A 22,282-nucleotide genomic window follows, 5' to 3' on the forward strand; every position below is an offset into this window, starting at 1 on the left:
TTGAAATTGTATTGTTTGCCAGGAAGTTTATACATTGTGACTTAATATTGGGGCTTTGTTCCAGAGACTCACTGGGTGATTTGTGTGTGTGTGTGTGTGTGTGTCCAAGTATCTAGAAGGCTTACACACCTTCATCTGCCTGGTGTGTCATGTGACATTATGATGTGATGTGATTGGTACCTACCATCCTTTGGTTAGTTGTCTTGAGAAATAGCAATCCTGGCCCTAACACTTACTATGCTAGTTCTAAATTTAAATGTCTTCACCTGTAAAATATGTCATGGGAATGAAATGGGCTCATGTGTAAAGCTCTTAGTAACGTGCTTCATAGTACGTTTAGTACAGTGCTATTGTTAGCTTGTGTTTTACTCATAAATGAAACACGGAGAGGTTAAGTAACTTGGTTAAGTAAGAGTGCCAGAATCTGATGGGCCGCAAAGGCAGTGTGTGGATGGAGGTTTCTGTCCTGCCTAGTCCCTCAGCCCTTCAGTCCCAAATAAACACACAGAGGCTTATATTAATTATAAACTCTTTGGCCTATTGCTCAGGCTTATTACTAACTAGCTCTTACAACTTAAATTAACCCATAATTCTCATCTATGCTTAGCCACGTGGCTTGGTACCTTTTCTCTCAGTAAGGCATTCTCATGTTGCTTCCTCTGCGTCTGGCTGGCAACTGTGTCTCAGTCTCAGCTTCTCCTCTTCCCAGAATTCTCCTAGTCTGGTAGCCCCACCTGTACTGCCTGCCTGGCTACTGGCAGACCAGCGTTTTATTAAACCAATACGATTGACAAATATTTACAGAGTTGCCTCACATCAGTGTTGTGTGCTCTTATTACACAGATTGGGGCCCTTTATAATTCTGTAGTGTGGTGGTCTGTCATTCTCTGCGACCTCTGTACCGTCAGCTCACTTCCTCTTAATCTCAGTGAAAGTCCCATCTGTCCTTCTGCCCAGAGGAGCACTGTGGTCACATTCAGGTGCATTTCACCACGGCATGTGTGTTGCCCTCTCCAAGCCCATGCGACCTGTTGCTGCTGCTCAGTTGGCATTTTAATTTTTTTTTTTCTGTGTGGAGCCATTCCTTCATTATTTCATCTAGTTTGCTGTGTTTCAGAGTGGTGTGGCACACGTGAATACATGTGAATGCCGTGGTGTATCCTAACTAGCCAGTTGTATGCTGTACTTTGCAAAAGTTGTTTAACTGTGGAGACGTTTTTTACAGGCGAAAGGCTGTGTTTGGGATAGTGGGGGGTTGTGGACCCTTGCCCCCTTGCTGTCTTGCAGAACCAGCACCCCATAGAACAGTTTGCTTTAGTTTGTTCTGCATGTAGCTTCCAGTTTACTTTGCTAAAATATCACCCCAGTTATGCTTTCCCCTCCGTTAGTGATACAGTGTGGGGCAGGGGGCTGGATTCTGTAGTCTAAGTCTGTGGCTTTCTCCCCAGCCTCTGCTGCTGCTGTGTGACAAGGTGAGCCTGGCCTCAGAACGCTTTCCTGGTGTTCTGTATCCAGCTGCAGGCCATGGGTGCTCCCAGTTTCGTTTTGGTCCATGCTGTTCCTTTAGACCAGTTTGTGTTAGCTGGCTGTGGTGGTGCATGCCTGCCATCCCAGCGCACAGGCTGAGAAGGGAAGATCTCTCAAGATTCTAGGCCAGCCTGGACTGCAGAGTGAGGCACTGTCTCAAAAAATAATATAGAAAAAAGAGAAAAGTTTGTTGTTGTTGTTATCATTATCACTTTCCTGTAGTCTGTTTTATTCTTCCGTCAAGACCTGCTTCACAAAGTGTCTCCCCTGGGTACTTTCTACCCTGAGATATTTCTCAGGGTTCCTAATGTGATACTCATTTGATTATGTGCTGTGACCTTTTGTTCTTTTTTTTTTAATTACAAAATTTTAGGCATCCAAAACTTAATGGGAACTAATTTAATAAATATTTACGTGTCAGCACCCAGCTTAAGTAAAATATTCTGAGTACGTTTGAAGCCCTCTGTGTGTATGCCTTCCCAGTCATATCTTCTTCCCACATCCAGAGGAGAGACACCGTTCTGAAGTGGGTGTTTGACCTTTACATAGGGCTTTTATAAAACATTTTAGCTTTATAAAACACGGAGCTTTGTCGCCGACTTTACAGTTTCCTTCTTTTGCTATCATTCGTATCTGGGGGCTGGAGAGTCTGTAGTGCTCAGCAGCCCTGTTTTAGAGTCAGAGCTCTGGATTTCCAGGCAGTCTTATGGCACCTCTCATCCTCAAATTCATGTACTCAGTGTTCTTAACAAGGCTGGTGTAAAACATAGGTAATACATGGAGCTGCCCTGTCAAGTATTCCAGGTACCACAATGGTTTCGAGATGCCCACAATTTTAAGTTTTGTCCTACTGACTTGAGAAACATGAGAACTCTGGTTGTTGGAAGTATATGTAGTTTTGTATAATTCTTGTTGAAGTGAGGAGACATATTTACTAAATGTGTCTTGCTCTCCAGCCATATTTAAGATGGACAGTTACATAAAATCTAAATTAACTGACTCGGGTGTGGAGCAATGAAGTATACACTGTTGAAGTATACTTTCAAGATGGGTAATTCATTTTGATTTGTGCTGTAGTTAGTTAAGCTGTAGGAATTAAATGGCATGAATGGGTAGTTTGGGGGAAGTAAAGTTGAAGATTGGAGTAAAAATTGGCCTTTCACAGTATATTTTCATATTTAAAAGATGAAAGTAATCTTAAGTCAGATATTTTTACTAATGGCTGAAGATGGGAATTGTTATGTGGAATCAAAAGCAAAGATAGAGGAATAAGTAGATAGTATTCATGTTTTCCTTCACATGAAAACGAGAACATGCTTGTGACATCCCTATGCATGATCCTAGTCTGGGAGTCAGAAGTGTGAACTCAGGGCAGGGAAGTCTGAGCAGGAGTGCAGGAGTTGGAATGGGTGGGATAAGTCAGCAGAGCAGGAGTTGATAGTACGACTGTCAAGACAGTGTAAAGTGATGGGGGATGTCCTTCTGTGTGCTGTGAATATATGTTTCTCTTACTGGTTGATGAATGAAGTGTTTCGGCCAGTGGACAGGCAGGATGTAGCCAGGCAGGAAGTATAAGTGGGGCTATCAGACTAGGAGAATTCAGGGAAGAGGAAAACAGTGAGTCTCGAGAGAAACACCATGTAGCTGCTGAAGAAGAAAGAGGCCCGGGCATCACCAGTAAGCCAAGACCACGTGGAGGTACACAGATTAATAGAAATGAGTTAATAATTAAGAGAGAGCTAGCTGATAAGAAGCCTGCGTCATTGGCCAAACAGTTTATAATTAAAATAAGCCCCTGTGTATTTATTTGGGACTGAGGGGCTGCAGGACTGGGCTGGACAGAACCCTCCATCCACAGTGAAGATGTAGTATAAGAGTGGACTTGTCCATATTTATAGTAGTTCCTTAGAATGATGGCAGCTAAATTCTTGTGTCCTGTTGCATAGATTCACCGAGTGAAGAGTTAGAGTTGACTTTGATGAGCTTTGAGAACTCTTAAAAAGTGAAGCAGACAGCTGACCCAGGGAGAAGGAGTTAGCCAAGTTTACAACTTAATTTAATTCACTGTTCAATTCTGATTTTTGTGGCACTGGGGACTCAGACCCCAGAGTCTCATATATGCTGGCACACACTTCTGTGGATCTATACTCACAGACCAGAAACATGTAGAACCAGGCAAGTAAATTAAAGAGACTTTTCCTTTTGGAGAGGATTGTGACAGTGGAGTATGGAACACTTGAGGGAAGCAGACTTCAGTTGCACATTGAGACAAGAAGCAAACGAGTCTCTAGCTGACTTTGAGTAATGAGTAGTTTATCTGTTCTTTAGGGATGAGGGTTAGGATTTCTAAGTACTGAAGCGTTTGTTAGCAATGTAGAGGAGGAGATATCTATATCTATATCTCTATCATCTATCAATCGATCATCTATATCTGTATCTATGATCCAAGCTAGTTTGAAATTGGTTTTTCTCACATAGTCTGTCATATGTGTTTTTTGTATGTGTGAGTTACATGCACTCATATGTACTTGCACATGTGGGAGCCAATTCTCTCCTCACACGATATAGGTCCTGGGAATTGAATTCAGATTGTCAGGCTTGGTGGTAAGTGCCTTTGTCTGCTGAGCCATCTTTTCTGGCTTTTTTTTTTTTTTTTTTTTTGAGCTAATCTAAATGCTCATTCCATAGCTTTGATAAATGGTATGTGTTTTAAAGTAAGCTTATGAAATTACAGATCTCCCTCCCTTCTTTCTCCCATGTTAAATTCCTGGCCCTGTCTCCCTCTCCTCCTCCATGGCACCTGTGTCCCACTGTCCCCTCTCCAGAGCTCCTCCCCTCGTCGCCTGTCTACTTTCCTGGCTTCTGTGACCACTGTACACATAAATATTTGTAGCTAAGAGCCGTAAATAAGAGGGAGCACGAGGTGCTCATCCTTCTGGCTCTGGCCTCCCTTACTCACTGGAATATTTGGAATTTCTGCCCATTTACCAGAAGAATCGCGATTCCATTTTTTCTTTACAGCTGAATAGAATTCCATTGTGTGTACACACACACACACACACACACACACACACACACAGAGAGAGAGAGAGAGAGAGAGAGAGAGAGAGAGAGAGAGAGAGAGAGAGAGAATTTAAATGGAGTTATCCCTCATGGAGGACAATGTTCCCCAGCATCTATAGCCTGTCTAACCAGACACCCCAGTGCCAGGCAAGGGATACTTCTTTTTAGTTGTTGGGCAAGGGTCCCTGTGTAATTTTAATGTATTTGCCTCCCCCACCCAATAATCTCATAGGGAGTGCCACTATTAGGAGGTGTGGCTTTGTTGGAGTGGGTATGACCTTGTTGGAGGAAGTATGTCACTGTGGGATGGGCTTTGAGGGGGTCATGCTCAAGATTATCGCCTACTGTCTGAGACCACATCCTGTTGCCTGCGAGATGTAGAACTCTCAGCTACTTCCCCAGCACTGTGTCTGCCTGCATGCTGCCATGCTCCCAGCCATAATGGACTGAATCTTTGAATTGGAAGCTAGCCACCCCAATTAAATGTTTTCCTATATAAGAGCTGCTGTGGTCATGGTGTCTCTTTACAGCAACAGAAACCTAACAAAGACACCTTCCAAACAGTTTAGAGATTGCCATTGCACTGCTTCCTTGCCAGAACTTGAAGGTAAGACTCTATTGCTGAAGACACCACACCCTTTGGTCTCAGGACTTGGAGAAATCAAACTGGTATTGACCTGGAAGCCTCCTCCTGGAGGGCTGGCCCTCACAGTAATAGAAGGTGCTATGCAAACTGCCACAGGAGAAGAGTTACCAGCCGTCCCATATAGCTGTAAATCCCGAGAACCTAACAGTGACCTGTGGACAACTTGTCCCCAATACTGCAGTAGTGGCACTTATTTCTTGGGGGTACCAACAGTTGTCTAGTTGGACTTATCCCATGCTCAGTAGGAGAGAAGTCATGTCTAGTGCTGTAAGCCTGGCTAAGAACCCATGACTGGAGAGGCTGTACACGCTAGAGGAGAGCCTATTACTATCATTTTCCATGTTAATATAATTACCAGTCTCTTTGTAAACACCTATCCTTATAGATAAGTGCCTTTCTCACCCCTCACCAAAGAATCTGAATGTTTGCAGCGAGCAGATGGAGATGATTGTAGAGACTCACGGCTGGTCACAGCAGAGAGTCACAGTGCAGAGGACAGGTGACTAGGACCGCTCAGCATCCTGCCTTGTCATGAGCGAGGGAATGGAGAGAACCAGATGACACAGAGAGTCTTCTGAACATGACAGCAGGATACTGCGTTAAGCACTTTGAGCAGCATGATGGCCTGCGTAAGGCTTGTGTGAGACGGTTCCTGCTGGCATGACAGCATGGGCGGAGGGAAACCTGACAAGGCCGCATCCCTGGATGAAACGTTGTAGATTGTGAAGAGCCACAGAGGGAGGGCTTGCTCAGAGCAGACTCTGTGTTAGGTCGCCCAACCCTGAGTGATCAGCCCTAAACACATATCGGCATCAACTAACCTGATCCGTTGGGTTCTTGGTGAGTTATGTGTGTTTAATATTATATCTCTCTATAAAATATACATAATCAGTAATAATTACAGAAGAAGCGGTCATCAACTTGAGAGGTAATTGGGGGTTGGGGAGGGAGAGGTAGAAATTATGTAAGTAAAATGCACTCATGTATGGAATTCTTCAACTAAAATTAATAAGTTTAAGTTGAATACCTCTTGTTTGGATTGAAAGGTAAAAGTGAATGGTTAGAATTCGAAGAATTAAGAAAACTTAGTTTGAAAAAAAGTCTTTGTTGATCTAGAAATGTCACATCAGGTGACCATACATGAATGGTTTTCAAGATACATTTTTAAAACATAAATGCAGAGATTCCTCTACATGTGTATATCTATATGTCAAATAGAAGTCTTGTGAAATGTGCTGTTTTCTGATTTCTGTTTTCTTGTTTGCTTCATTAAAAAAGAAAAGATGGTCTTAAACAACATTATTTGCATGATTGACTAGTGAGTCATGATTTATGGTTTGGGTGTATTTTAGTGACGGTCAGGGACTGACATCACATCCGTTGGGATGGTGGCCTCATCCGGCCAGAGAGATCATGGCCTCCGTTTCTGACTCTATCAGCTCCACTGTCTGTAACTATGAAGGCTCTTTCCATTTCCTTTCCAAAGAGAAACTATTCACTCTCTGCTAGATTGTTCTTTGGCTCCAAGCTTCTACTCTGCTGTGGTTTTTAGTTGTCTCCTGTGTGTTAGGATTATTCTAATTTCAAGAAGCCCATAGCTCTTAAAACAAAGAGTCTATATTTAAAACATTTTCTTATAACATTATAGTTTTAAGTTGAATAGAAGTAGCAAATGTGGAAATAGACATGTCTGAATTTATGTTTGTTATGTGCTATGAATTTTAAAGTTCAGATTACTTTTGAGTTTTTGAAAGTACACCAAAGATTTTATCTTAAAAATCAACTTCGGAGGAAAATGAGGGTTACCTGAATGATAACTGATAATTAATTGATATAGTTAGCATTGCATTGGGTTCTGAAAAAGTCTATGGATTCATGTGACCTCTTTGTAAAAAGAGGTGAGTTGAATATAATTTCCATTTATCGGAATGTTGATACACACATGTGTATTGGGGAAACTGTTAAGTGTTTGTGTTCCAAGGATGGAAAATTTCTGTATTTAAAACATAGAACATTATCCTCTGTCCAGGCCACTTTGGTTCTCTGAAATCTTCAGACCAAGTGCACTATAATTAGAAAGGAATGCAAGCTGCATTTGTTAAACTTCATGTAGTAATTACAGATTTGGGGAGGACAAACTGAAGATAACAGAAGATTTCCCAAGTTCTGTCTCTCTTGAGCCACATAATATGTTGTTGGTTGTTCCTTCTCCCATTTCTTGTGATCACTGCTCATGGCTTTTAGACGTGGCTTTACTCAAACACTTGTTATTCATACATCCAGTAATTATTTATGGATTGCTTTCCAAGTGCCAGCTGCTAAATAGATTGCCAATGAAACTGATGGGGAGTTTGTGCTCATATAACATGTACTCTTAACTGGAGCTTGAGCTCTGGGAGCTGGAAATAGCGCGCGCGCGCGCGCGCGCGCGCACACACACACACACACACACACACACACAGACACACACACACACAGACACACACACACAAAAGTGCTGGAACCTTCCTAGGGAAGCAGAAGGAGGCTTTTCTGATGGGGTGATGTATAGGCTCCAACAAGACGTTGAGAAATTCAATTGGAGGGCGGTGGTGGTGATGGTGGCGGTACAGAATGTAATTCAGCCAGGGGAAAGCTATGAGGATGCCTGAAGGGGGTTGAAATGAGGCCATTATGACTGGGTTGTTGGATAGGAGAAAGTGGTTGGGGATGATGTCAGAGATGGGCAGAGAGTCAGTGATGCCAGCGATGGGAGGAATGTGGACCTAAGCTAGGACGCTGTGGGCTGTCATTAGAGGGTTTAAAGGAGGATTTTAAGCAACTTACAATTTAAAAAGACCATTATGTTGACTCTGGGTAGATTATGGAGGGTTTATAATAAAAACCGAGGGCCTCGGCAGTTAAGACATTTACTGCTCTTGCAGAGGACCTGAGTTTGGTTCCCAGTACCCACATGACAGCTCACAACAGTCTGAAACTCCAGCTCTAGATGATTTGACATGCTCTTCTGGCCTCAGTGTGCACTCATACATGCAAGCAAAATGCTCATAAAACATAAATAAGAATGCACACAGAGAAACAGGCTATTATAATAATTCATACAACTGGAGCAGTCAGTGGGAAGAGGAGAAGTGGACAGATTTAAGTTATGTTTTGGATTTAGAAATGAAGTACTCACAGAGAGCCGATGTAGTGAATGAAGATGGCAGAGTCTGTCCTGACTCCTGGTTTGTGCTTGAGCAACTTGAAAGCCAGGGGAACTAAAGTAAGAACAGGGTTGGCTGTAGCCTCTGTCTTGGAATTGCACACTGCCAAAAAAATGATTCCTATCAGTCTGAAGTGTGATATAAGGGGATTCCCTCTGAAGAGCAAGGAAGCAAGTAGGAAAAGATGGGCACCAGCTTCTTGTTTTTGCTTCTCATTTTAGCCAGATTGAAGAATAGAAACTTACCTGACTTGTTTTAGGTATGTTCAGATGTGACGGTGACCTGCCGTTTAAAAAAAGTCTTTTTATTGCAGCATCAAACACCAGCACAACACAGACATATTGTTGGGTGAACTGTTCTAAGACAGACACATTTGTAAGCACCAGGCAGAAGCACCTTCTCAGCAAAGTAACCGCTATCTTGGCATTCAGACAGTAACCTGCAGTTGTGACAGGAGCTGCCCCTTTAACCTTTAGGTCCTCCCTCCATTTTCTTTTCTCCCTGAAGACCCAAGGTTGTTTGAATTGTAGGCACTCACAATCCGTATTTTCCTGATTGCTCACTCAGGGTTCAGTCCAGCCGGCTTCTTTGAGCTCTGTGTTTCCAGCAGATCTAGAGATGGATCAGGTTCAAGTTGGATTGCCTCGGCATTGTTATAGATGGGGTCTGGCAACACCTCAGCAGTCTCTTAATGTCTAATTGTCTCCCATTTTTTTTTGGGGGTGGGGGACAGCTGCTAATGGTTAGTGTTTATTTCTTTTAATTTATTGGGTGCTGTAGAATGGTGAAAATCTTGTCTGGACCATTTTGATTTCATTTGTTACTTGAATTGTATTTATAAGCCACTTCCTCTCACTTTCTGTTTGGTTCCCAGTGGGGTCATTTATCCAGAACACAGGACAAGTGCCTGCTTCTTTCCTGTTGCTTGCCCTGTTCAAGGTGATGACTCAGTTCCCTTCTTCCTTCACATGGGGCAAATCCTTTCTTTGTTTTAAGTGCCATTAAGTTCAGGGGCCATGGATTTTTAGCTGCTGCAGTTACTATACTTAAGCTGAAATTGTCTCATCCATTGTTAGTCTTTTTTGGAGACATTACAGGTCTGAGAGTCTTTGATTATTTTCTTGTCTGCTGTGACAAAACACTTACAATTCATTTAGTACATTTCCTCTTCCAGATTTGGAGTTAACCATTTCTTCAAAGAAGCTGTTTTCTTTTTGGTGAGAAATGGTGTCTTAAAACCCTTAGTCCTGGTGCTAATTGTAGGTAGGCAAGCCCCTTAAGTCTTTCAAACTCTGGTACATTCTGTCAAAATGTGAGCTTGTGGTGGTTTGAATAGGACTGACCCTCATAGACTCATATATTTGAATGCTTGGTCATTAGGGAATGGCACTATTAGCCGGTGTGTTCTTGTTGAAGTAGGTGTGGTCTTGCTGGAGGAAGTGTGTCATTGGGGGTGAGCTTTGGGGTTTCAAAAGCTCAAGCCGGGCCCAATGGCTCTCTGTGCTGCCTGAGGATCCATATGTGGAACTCTCAGCTCCTTCTCCAGCACCATGTCTCCTGCCTGCCACCATGCTTCCCACTATGACGACAATGGACTAAACCTCCAAACTATACACAGCCTCAGCTAAATGTTTTCCTTTAGCTGGGCTATGGTGGTGCACACCTTTAATCCCAGCGCTTGGGAGGCAGAGGCAGGTGGATCTCTGTGTGTCCCAGGACAGCCTGGTCTACAGAGGTACACAGAGAAACCCTGTCTTGAAAAAAAACAAAAAAACAAAAAAATAGTCTTCCTTTATAAGAGTTGCTGTGATTATGGTGTCACAACATTAGAACATTGATTAAGACAGAGCTCTTTTCTGCAGAAAGCATCTAAATTACATGCCTTTTCTAAGTTTGAGTCAGAAGTTGGGTACATATGGACTCGTGGTACCTTAGAGACTGTAGACTTCCACTTCCTGTTCTCTGTTTACTCTGATCTGGACTCCCAGTTTCTCAGTTTTGCCACCTCTAAATGTCTTAGGTAACTACTTGTAAGTGAAAAGGGTCTAGAAAAATAAAAGACTACAAACCAATACTGCCATTGGTAAGGTAGAATTTCAGGCCCTAAATTTTGAATAGAATTTTAGCTTGCCTTCTCTTCTGTATATAGAAGTGTATCTGTGTACAAAATAATTGTAAAAGACTTTAGAGCACCTACACTTTCAACAGCCCATAAAGTTTGGATTATAGAGAATGAAGATAGATTATTGCTTTGAACACAATTTGTAATTCATGTGTTTTCCAAGAAACTAGAAGATTCTAAGGAATGGAATCCCTGTGGAACATGGAGAAATGACCCTGTGTGTCCTTGCTATGTAGCTGGGGAGCACTGAGGGGTCAAGCAGAGCAACATCTGTTTGTGCAGCCTGCAGAAAACAGCCCCTGCCTGTTGTTCATGACCCCTGTGCACAGCCCCTGCCTGTTGTTCATGACCCCTGTGCACAGCCCCTGCCTGTTGTTCATGACCCCTGTGCACAGCCCCTGCCTGTTGTTCATGACCCCTGTGCACAGCCCCTGCCTGTTGTTCATGACCCCTGTGCACAGCCCCTGCCTGTTGTTCATGACCCCTGTGCACAGCTCCTGCCTGTTCATGACCCCTGTGCACAGCCCCTGCCTGTTGTTCATGATCCCTGTGCACAGCCCCTGCCTGTTCACGACCCCTGTGCACAGCTCCTGCCTGTTGTTCATGACCCCTGTGCACAGCCCCTGCCTGTTGTTCATGACCCCTGTGCACAGCACCGATTCAGAAGTGGGACCCACCAAATGACTCGGAGGCTTACTGTTGTCTGAGTGTGAACTGGGCTTGAGCTGAAGTTTCTGTTAGAAGGTTGATCTTGGGGGAGTCAATGAAGAACAGTATGAGTGAGTAGACCCCCGTTGGAAGTGTGAAGAAATAGTGTCTCGGTACAGATTGTGCTGTTATTCTCCCTAGGTAGAGCCACTGGTACGTCATGGTGGTTGTGGGAAGTTTCATACAGAAGCACGCCCCCCCTTTTGAGTCAGTATTTCTGTAGTCAAAGCTGGCCTTGAACTTGCTGTGTAATGAGGATGACCCTCTGTGCTGGATTTACTGGGTGCATTTTCTTTTCTTTTTTCTTTTTTCTTTTTTTTTTTTCCCCCGAGACATGGTTTCTCTGTGTAGCTTTGGAGCCTATCCTGGCACTTGCTCTGGAGACCAGGCTGGCCTCGAACTCACAGAGATCCGCCTGCCTCTGCCTCCCGAGTGCTGGGATTAAAGGCGTGCGCCACCAATGCCCGGCTACTGGGTGCATGTTCAAGTCTGTTTTGTTTATATTTTCTGGGCTTACAGATTTTGAAAAATTAGTAATCAAGAAAGTGACTGCAGTAAAATGCTTCAGGGACAGGAACTATCTATGTTCTTACAAGAAATTAAAAAGAGATAATGTCACTTTCCAGTTGATGGTAAGTAAAAATCTTTCTCAGAAAACAAAAGCCAGAGTTTAGGGTGGAGAGGATAAAGAACCAAACATTTTTCCTTTTAACTCCTTGTCAGGAAACTGTAATTTTATAGGATTTTTGGGCAAAGAGCCTATTCTGAGAGGAAATAGAGTTGACAACAACACTTTTATATTTAATTAAAAATTTCTTTTATCGTATCTGTTTTCTTTGGTGGTTTAGGCACATTGTAGTGGCAATAGTTAACTTGGTCCCCAGAGACTAATAGCATCTTCCAAAGGTGGATGCCTATGATACCATGAGATTGCATCTGTGTCAGGATTGGAGCAGTGACACAAGCTGGTGAAGAGTATCAGAGTGAGGTGGGTCTTAGTTCTGGTGGCCACAGCTCACTGCACTGCACTGCACTGCACTGCACTGCACTGCCAGGCCAGTTACTTTACCTTTCTGTCTTAGTGTATTTGTAAAATGGTTGCTGTAATACTTCCTTTGGGGGAGATACAGGGCAGTTAATTTCTAAAATGTTGAGAAAATGTGGTTCTGGTATTGCCAGCATCTTTAGGGATATTCATAACTCTCCAAGGGCTTACAAGGACAACTTTCACTTGGGCACAGAGAAGTCTGGAGATAAACATTTACTGAGCATTTATAAACTATTTAGCTTCTGAAAAGCAGAATTGAGCAGGAAACGGTGACCCCTGAGTTTTATTAGTCTGAGGGAAATGTACTTCCTGTAGTTGACATAGAAAAAAACGTTTGATGTTGTAGATCCAGTCACATTTATCACCGTGCATAGCCTAGAGAATGTTTATCATTAAGGTCTAACTTTGAGAATATTTTGATTTTTAAAGCAGTGGTAGCGAAGAAACCCAGGTCCCCAGGAGTGCTGTGCTGTATGCCTGGACAACACGTAACTGCAGCCTCAGGCCTTGAGATGTGCACTTGGCTGTTATTCAGCAGTGTCACACTGTAGAACTGAAGGAGAATGGATCCTTGACTAGGGAGCTAGAATTGGCTGGAGATATGTCTTCAAAAGCTGCAACTAAGACAAACAACCCACATAGAAAAACAAGCAGAAAGACCTCAAATAAACAACTCAAGATTTCAGCTTAGAGCACTAGACAAACAAGAACAAACAAATCCCAACTTAGCAGACTTCCAGAAGCAGATCCCAAAGTACAGGGTGGAAATGAATGGAAGAGAAACAAAACTAAAACAAAAGATCAATGAAGAGCTGATTCCTCAAAAAGACAAAATTGACAAACTCTTCTCAAACTGAGAGAAAAGTAAAATAAGATCAGAAAGATGGGGACATTTCCACTGACAGACAAAAGTGCAAGAAGTCATTGCGGGCTATGAAAACTATACACAGCCTGTTTCATTGCCAAAAGGAATGGGTACGTCCTTGAACACAGACCCCCTTCCTGAAGTTCGGTCTCCAAGAAATGGGAAGCCTGAACTGACAGCAGGTAACAAGATCAATGATGAAAAGGTCCCAGTGACAAGAAGTCCAGACCTCACAGCTTCTCTGCCACATTCTGCTAACAGAGCCATTGCCACGTTCCCTGCAGCTTCAGCACAAAGAACCAAGAGCAAGGGACGTGAGGAGACGCTTCTCTGAAGAAGACACACAAAGATACACAAAGGCCTCGTCCTTCATGACAAGATGTCCGGCACCAGGAATCATCCAGGAAATGGGAAGCAGAGCCACTAAAGACGAATCCTTGTAGATTGGCTGCTTTTAAAGACCGAAGGCTGGAGAGATGGCTCAGTGGTTACGAGCACCTACTACTATGTTTTTTTCTTTTTCTTTTGTCCATGTATCTTTACTTGCAAGTGTTCATTGCAAAGAGTCATTTGTCTGGTTTGAGGCCTCTGGTTTCTGCTACACTTATTGATGCTGAGTCCTCACCTGAACTCCTCTTGGCTATCCTGTTGTTGCCCTGTGTCGTGGAGATCCTGCAGCTTTGGATCTGCAGGACCGGCCCCTTCATGTCCATGCTCCAGCAGATCACAGATGGGGTGGATGTTGGGGTGGATCCACTCATAACCCTGGTTCTGGGCCGGGGTAGTTGCAGGGTTGGTCAGCCCACCAGCTCTTCCCATCCTTATCTCCAGGGTGAGCTCTCCAGCATTGCCCCAGCTAGTTCACCCTATGCAGTGATGAGCATGGGGCTGGACCAGTTCTGATTTCATGTCCTCAGGGTCAGCTCATTCACACCCACACCATCAAGGCCACCTCTACTGTGTTGCCCAGGTGAAGTGCAGGGGCCACTCTCCCAGGTGCTGCAGTTGGTGACAGACTCTGCCGCTCATTTGAGCTCAGGGCCTGCGCTGGCTGCCGTTTGCTTTAGGTGGCAAGTGTGTGTGTGGGGTGTCTCTCCCATGTGTATGTCACCATATGACAGAGGAGAGGCAGTGCCAGATTTCCCAAGCTCACAGCCTGTTTTGGCTGGTTCCCTCCCCACCTCCAACAGCGTCAGCTCTACTCTGCTGCCCTGACCAGGTGTGCAGGGCCTGCTTGCCCCAACCCTGTGGCTGGTTTGTTGCCTCCCCTTTATCAGTAGGTGAGGGGAGGACTTGCTATTTTTTGTTTTTTAGGACCCAGATGACCACCTATAACTTCAGTTCCAGGGGATCTAGACCCCTCCTTTGGCCTCCGAGGGCATTGAGCATACGTGTGGCATCTGCGTATAAAGCAGGTGAAGCACTCATTCACATAAAGTAAACAAACAAACAAATTGTGGTGGTTTGAGTAAGTGTGGCCCCACAGACTCCTATGTTTGAATGCTTGGCCCATAGGGAGTGGCACTGTTAGGAAGTGTAGTCTTGTTGGAGTGGGTGTGGCTTTGTTGGAGGAAGCTTCTCACTGTGGGAGTGGGCTTTGAGGTCTCCTATGCTCAAGTTTTGCTCAGAGTGGCACACAGTCTCTTTCTGCTACCTGAGAATCGAGATGTAGAACTCTCAGATACCTGTCCAACACCACGTCTGCCTGCATGTGCCGTGTTTCCCACCATGATGATGGTGGACTAAACCTCTGAACTGTAAGCCAGCCCCAATTAAATCTTTTCCTTTATAAGAGTTGCCATGGTCATGGTGTCTTTTAACAGCATAAAAACCCTAACTAAGACAAACCAAACAAAATCAAAAGTAAACAAAAAAACTCAAGAAAAGGCAAAAAACAAAATACCAAAACCCAAGACCAAACTCAGAAAACAGAGTGCCTGAAAGTCTTTCTAACAGGGTTACACTGGCCACTACCAGCGGGAATGTTTTGTTGATGAAGTATGAGAGTTTCCCAAGGCACATATAATGTTTTCTTGGTTTGTATTTAGGAAAGTCATGCCCTATTCATGCTTTTCACGCCTGGGCTTTTCAGTTCCTAGTGGCGTCCAGTTTCATCCCTGTTGCTGCAAATGACGGATTTCATGCTTCGCAAAGACTGAATGGCGTTGTCTTCAGTGTGCGCATCACTTTCCTTTACCTGTTCATCCGTTAATGGGTGCTGCTTATTGATAATTGAGCATAGTGCTGTAAGAAATGAAAAATGCAGAATACCGATTTTGCTTCCCTTGTGTATGTACAGTAGTGGGATTGCTGGACCATGTATGCTAAGACCCTTTGTTGCTATATTCTCTATAGCAAAGAGGGGAGTAGTAGTGGTTCATGATTTGGGTTCATTTGCGAGAACACTTTTTGGTTTTTAAATTGAGATAATTTTTACCTGTTACCTTTTAGAAATTAAAATAAAATAAAACCCTAGCTGCATGTGATAGAACAAAACCCTTAAAGATAGAGTATTCTAAATTTGACTTTATTGTATTTGTGTAAATATAAAATACCAGAATGCTGTGTCCTACACAAACGCAGTTTAGTGACAGTAAACATGTATTCAAAGCAGAGATGAACTGGTTGGATTGATGATAGGCTCCTTTGTGACACTTACACAGGATGTCCACCTTAAGAAATGTCTCGTATTTCATGCCTGGATTAGTACAAATGATTGTCTGCGTCGTATGTAATATTTTCCTAATCCTGAGAGGCACCCTGCTATATGTTGGAGAGACTTTGGTTTGATTCTCTTGATTTTATTACCAAAATTATTGAGGAAATCACTTAAGCTTTACTTTTCTTTCCTACTAACTAACTACTTAAAAGGTTATAAAGATCCACTAAGGAAAAAAAAATGTGTCGTATGTACATAGTACAGTGCCAGAAAGGTACCTAATAGATCTTTTAAAATTCTTAAATTACATTGTGTGTGTGTTTGTGTGTGTGTGTGTGTTTGTGTGTGTGTGTGTGTGTGTGTGTGTGTGTGTGTGTGTGTGTGTGTGTGTGTGTGTGTGTGTGTGTCTCTGTGTGTGTGTTCAGAAGTGTTTTCTCAGTCAGTGAGGCAGGACGTTTCACTAGTTCGAGGCCATCTGGTATACACAGCAAGTTCCAGGCCAGCCAAAGGCCATATAGTGAGGTCCTGTTTGAAAAAATGAAACCTAGTCAAAACAAAACGTATTTTAAAAGCCCGAAAAAGCAGAGGGGACTGTTCCCTATTCTCAATACCTATTACCTGGGACCCTAAAACATTGATGTGCAGCAGATACCTGAGTTCCTGCTGTGTCCCAGGCATGGCTTTGGATGTGGGGGTGTAGCAGTGAAGAAAGCCGTCTTCAGTGTCGTGTAGGGCCGGAGGTGTAGTAGCCAATCTCCCGTCCTGCCCACTGTTTTCTGACTGTCAGGCACTGTGGCCAGCGTACTTCCTGCTCTATTGTGGTGGATTCATCTACTTAAACTGTAAGCCAGAATAAACTTAAAAATTCTCATTGCCAGGTATTTTGTCAAACTAATAAGAGTAACTGATACAGTCCCCTCCCACCTTATTTTGTCCCAATCCAGATACATCCACTTTCAAAGAAAAAACAGAGAAAGTAGTTTAGTTTTGTATATATCTTATATTGTAACATTGGCCCTTTTCTCTTTGAAGTGTATTGTGAGTTTGCTTCATATAAATGTTTTATTTTACTTTCTTTAGGTCAATGTTTTCTATAATGTGATTTTAGTGTCTGTTTGGTATCAGTGAGTGGGTATTCCATAATTAACAGATATTCTATCTTTGATTTTTTAAAAAATTTACTTTTCATTCTTTGGCAGTTTCACACATGCACTTAAGTTTTAGTTCTTTTCACCCCTCTTAACCCTGCCACATCCCCTTCCTCCTACTGAAGCCCTTCTTTTACCAACAAGTATCCTTTCTACTGTGTGTCTGTCCATCCGTCTGTCCGTCTCAGTAAATAGGGTTGTCTTCATGAACATGGATAGAGGGTTGAGTCCTGGAGCACAGATTGTGGCTACCCGTGGAGGAAAGTGATACCCCTTCCCTGTGATACTGAAAGTGATACCTGTCAGTAGACCATCAGGGAAGGGGGCAGCTCATGAGCCTTTCCCCTTCTCAGGCTGAAATGTTGATGGCATGATCTTGTGCAGGTAACCATAGCGACAGTGAGTTCATCAGTGTATCCACCATGTCAGCTCACGAGGTCACAGCACTCACTCTTCCTCAACCTCTGGCTCACCCCCCACCCCCACCCCCCATGCCTCTCTTCTGAGAAATTTGGGAGATTCCCTGAGCCTTGTGTGCATGCGTGCGTGCGTGCGTGTGTGTTTTGTGGGATTTAGAGTGGTACACTCTACAGTCCCATAGTTTCTGACCTTGACTATTGTGCTGTCAGGCTTTTTTTGTGTCACCTTGTCACAAGCTGGCAACATCAGAGAGGAAGGAGCCTCAGCTGAGGAAATGCCTCAGTGAGATCCAGCTGTAAGGTGTTTTCTCATTTAGTGATCAATGGGGGAGAGCACAGCCCATGGTGGGTGGTGCCATCCCTAGGCTGGTGGTCCTAGATTCTTTAAGAAAGCAGGTTGAGCAAACCATGGGAGCAAGCCAGTAAGCAGCACCCCTCCATGGTCTCTGCATCAGCCCCTGTCTTCAGGACCCTGCCCAGTTTGAATTCCTGCCACTTCCTTCAGTGTTGAACAGCAATGTTGATGTGTAAGCTTAATAAACCCATTTGTCCCCAAGTTGTTGTTTGGTCACAGTGTTTATTTTTTTGTTTATTTATTTATCATGTATACAGTGCATGCCAGAAGACGGCACCAGATCTCATTACAGATGGTTGTGAGCCACCATGTGGTTGCTGGGAATTGAACTCAGGACCTCTGGAAGAACAGTCAGTGCTCTTAACTGGAGCCATCTCTCCAGCACCGGTCACAGTGTTTTGTTGCAGCAATAGAAATCCAAACTAAAACAACTATTGTCTGTATATTAACCACTTTCCACTGCAAAGAGAAGTTCTCTGATGAAGACTAAGAGCTGCATCTGTGGGTTTAAAGATATTTAGAAGGCAATTTGATACCAGGTTCATTTAGCAAAACAGTACTAGGCAGGATTCTACATATTTGTTCTTATGTAAGTAAAGTGATGAAATTGTTTGTCTCTTTCTGTGTATACATATATTTGGATAACATAAAGTGTATCATAGTATGACAACAGTTTTAGTCATAGTGATCTTATGCTAGTCCTATTAAAATTGACTGTATTTACAGTAATAGGCACATGCCTATAAAGGCAGTGTTCTGTATAATAATGTTTTGGTCAGTGATGAATTATGCATGACAGTGGTCCATAAGATTATAATGGTGCTGGAAACTTTCTTTCATTTACTGATAGTTTAGCTACCGTGTTCTTTGAGTACTACGCCTGCCATGGTGGTACCTTGAACAAGCCAGTGTGCACCAATCCTATAAAAGTGCTTTTGTGTACAGTATATACTTCTTGGCCATGATAATAAGTGGCTGTGCTCTTCATCTATGTATTAACTGTACTGCAGTTTTAATAGCTGTTTATGAGTGTATTGCTACTTGTAAAAATGTTTACTATAAAAGATGTAAGCCATTTATGTCTATTACCCTGTTGTTGGATTACCTAATTTTCCAGTGTTGTATTCATCATGGACATAGTAGTATAAGTTAGTATGTATGACCCATGTAATAGGCTATGCCATCTTGGTTTGTTGAAGTACATGCCACACTGTTCTTATTATGATGAAACTGCCTAAAATATTTCTTGGAATCTATCTCCTTTATTAAGTGGTTGGTGTCTATATGTTGTTGAGTGAAAGCACTAAGGGACCTAAGGTGCCTGAGGTAGAGTATGTGTGAAATGGCATCTTGTATGCTTGAATGAGGGAAAATGAATATGTATTCATATTTGAGTAACAGCCTTTTGGAAACTGATTGGAGAGGTTTGCATCAGGGTGTGTTGCCTAGACACACGAGGACACCACGTGGAAGGGGACTGTTGGCTTTATAACTTTCGTAGTGTTTGATTTTGAAACATCTGATTTTATTGCTTATTTCATTTTTTGTAAAAGTTTTTAAGGAAAGCATTTTTCTTTCTTTCTTTTTTCTTTTTTTTAATTTTATCAGTAAGCTAAAAAAGCTGAGTGAAGACAGTTTGACTAAGCAGCCTGAAGAAGTTTTTGATGTATTGGAGAAGCTTGGAGAAGGGTGAGTACAAAAAGTATGAAAGTACTTTTAAATATTGACAGCATTGTCTACTTTTTCAGCTGGAGCATGTTAGCTGGAGTTGAATACTACTAATACCAATTAAATTTGGCAATTAATGTCAAATTTTAAAGATCAGATTATGATAGATATGGTGTCTTTAGAGAAGTAATCTCTTACTAATCCATGTGTGCATGTGTGTTGTGTGTGTATGTGTGTGTGTGTCTGTATGTGAGTCCATGTGTCTGTGTCTGTCTGTATGTGTATGTCTGTGTGTGTGTGTGTGTCTTTGTATGTCTGTGTGTGTGTGTGTGTGTGTGTGTGTGTGTGTGTGTGTGTGTCTGTATGTGTGTGTGTGAAGCAAGAAATGTTCTGTAAAGTGATTTGTGAGAGGCTTGCTCATCTTATGAAACATTCTCATTAATAAACATCACAATTTTGGCTTTATTAGGCTAGTGGCTGTTTTTATTTTATTTGGGAAAAGGACAGTAGAAGCTGTGAATTGAGTATCTGGAGGAAATCAGTATGTATAGGCAGAAGAATTGTTAACAACAAAAAAGTAATAATAGAGGAATGTATATCATTTAATCATACAGAAAGGCAGATAATAAGTGTAAAATAATTAAATTTATAAGAACATAATACATAACATTGCAAACATAAGATGGGAGGAATAAAATGAAATATATTGCTCTCTATATGTGAGTTGTCACATTAAAAGATGAATTCTTCAGAGAAATTAAAAGTAAACTAGCTGTGCTGCTTATAAAAGACACATATAAAAGAAAACACTGGGTGTAGGGATGTTTCCTCTCGAAAAATCATTATCAGGAGGATTAAATGTATGAGCCAAACTAAAAAGAAAACAGAACGGGAAGTTTTTATATCAGGTGATTTAAAGTTAAACGATCCCAACTAGAAAAGAAGTACATTAGATAAGGATAGGAAATAAAAAAATATATCAAAACATTTTTTTTTGTCACATAGTATGGTAACAACCTTCATGATGGAAAATTATTTGCAGAGTCAGTGGACTCTAATAAAAATGGATATGTGTCTTTATTTGCCTTTTAAAATTAGAAACAAAACATAGACAGGGATTAAATGTTATTAGTAGACTTGATTATGTATATATTCATATAAAGCATCTATTTGTATTTATGTCTGCTTAGACACACACATGTATACCTTGCAGTCTTCCTCTTTTGGTTTATGTTCAAAGATGGAAAGAATCTTGACAAATTCTAAGATAGATTTAAAAAAGTTGTTTTTCAATATGTCCCATCCCCAGTTTCTACTCCCTCCACTTCTCCCAGTATTACCCCCCCCCCCCCCCATCCATCACTCCTCAGTGTCCCTTCAGGGAGGAGCAGGCCTCTCAGGGATAGCAACCAAACACCACATAACAAGACACGAGAGTAGGCACAAACCCTTATATCAAGGCTGGATGAGGCAACCCAGTAGGAGCAAAAGGTCCTAAGAGCAGGGAAAAGAGTCAGAGACCCCCCCCCCCACGCCTACCGCTAGGAGTCCCCCCAAAACATCCAGCCAACAACCATAGCCTATATGGCAGACCCGTGCAGGCTCCACGATTGCCACTAAGGATGTTTTAGGAGATACAGAGAATGTCAGTTAACCTCGCAAAGAAGTTAAAACTTAGATCTGTTACCACAGAGAAAACAGGAAGGTAATTAAATATTGATTAAATAGAATAGAAGACTTCCTTAGTTGCTTTTCTAGTTATTGTGATAAACCCTTTTACAAAGGCAACTTACGGAAAGAGGGTACAGCTCATGGCACAGCCCTCTCTAGTCAGCTCCATGTCATGCATGCTTACACGCAGCTTGGCTTGGCAGATGTCCCATAGTTAGGACATCTCCAGTACCCTGAGGGCCTCCTTTCATTGACTCATACCCTGCCACACATTACCTAGCCTCAGCTGCTCTGGAGTAAGTCTCCTGGAGTAAGTCTCCATGACTCTTATTGCATTCAGATTTTGTGGCTGTTTTGGCAGTCTTAACCAGAAACCACTCAGGAGGGGATTCTAGGAAATAGAGCTCTAAATTTCTGTTGTAGACCCGAGACACCCTTGGAGAGGAGGGATGGTATTGTATAATTCATCTTAGATAACATAGCACTGAATCCTACCCTGACTTTTGAGGAAAGTCACCGCAGCCTCTTTCCCCAATGAAAGGTTATCATGCTGAAGGAAGTTGCTCCGAGAGCCCACGTGGCAGGGTGTAGCATCAAATTGCTCATTTAACTGAGCATCTTCTCGTCTGCTTGTGACACTGCCACTTATTTTGAAAATTGTAAACTTCGGAGTGATTTTTGTATAGTTTATAATATTAGGAAACACAGGGAACATTTTATGTCTTGTGCTTTTCTGTGGAAGCAATGTTGTGAGCATGCATGGTCTCTGGAGTCAGAAGAAGCCCGGACTTTTCAGTTACTTCGTTTGTATCCTCATCTCTCAGAGATGAGAATTATATTTTTTCTCATAATTGAGAGGAAGAAATTTGATGATGCCTGTAAAACCCTGTCATAGTGCTGGTGCTGCACGGTTAGTACATTGGTTTGCAGTTGGTATTAAATCACAGATGACTTTTTCATGGCATCTGCCCCTGTAAAGTACATGAATGTTCAGTTGACTGACACTCAAGAGCCGGAGTAGACATTAAGCCCTTTGTCTCCTTTTATGAACACCTGTGACATGTGGTCTTTCTCTTGAAGAGACCATTCTCAAAGAGGCATTTGAGGGGGCTTTGGCTGAGGATTCTCTGCTTTCTGACTTTTGTGCTAAATGGTCCACAGTAGTGGGGTGATGTAT

At 42.5% G+C, this 22,282-nt stretch overlaps 1 protein-coding gene across 4 annotated transcripts in view; it reads left to right on the plus strand.

Moving 5' to 3' along the window:
* The window catches only part of Stk3 (serine/threonine kinase 3), a 193,438-nt gene that overhangs the window by 2,128 nt on the left and 169,028 nt on the right, over positions 1-22,282 (plus strand). For all 4 annotated transcript variants that reach the window (XM_027431515.2, XM_027431517.2, XM_027431514.2 and 1 more), the window contains exon 2: positions 19,375-19,455. In XM_027431515.2, coding sequence (XP_027287316.1) covers positions 19,375-19,455 — 81 coding nt within the window. The remainder of the gene's footprint in view (positions 1-19,374; positions 19,456-22,282) is intronic.

Source organism: Cricetulus griseus, chromosome 10 (assembly GCF_003668045.3).
Source record: "Cricetulus griseus strain 17A/GY chromosome 10, alternate assembly CriGri-PICRH-1.0, whole genome shotgun sequence".
Classification (NCBI taxonomy): Eukaryota; Metazoa; Chordata; class Mammalia; order Rodentia; family Cricetidae; genus Cricetulus; species Cricetulus griseus.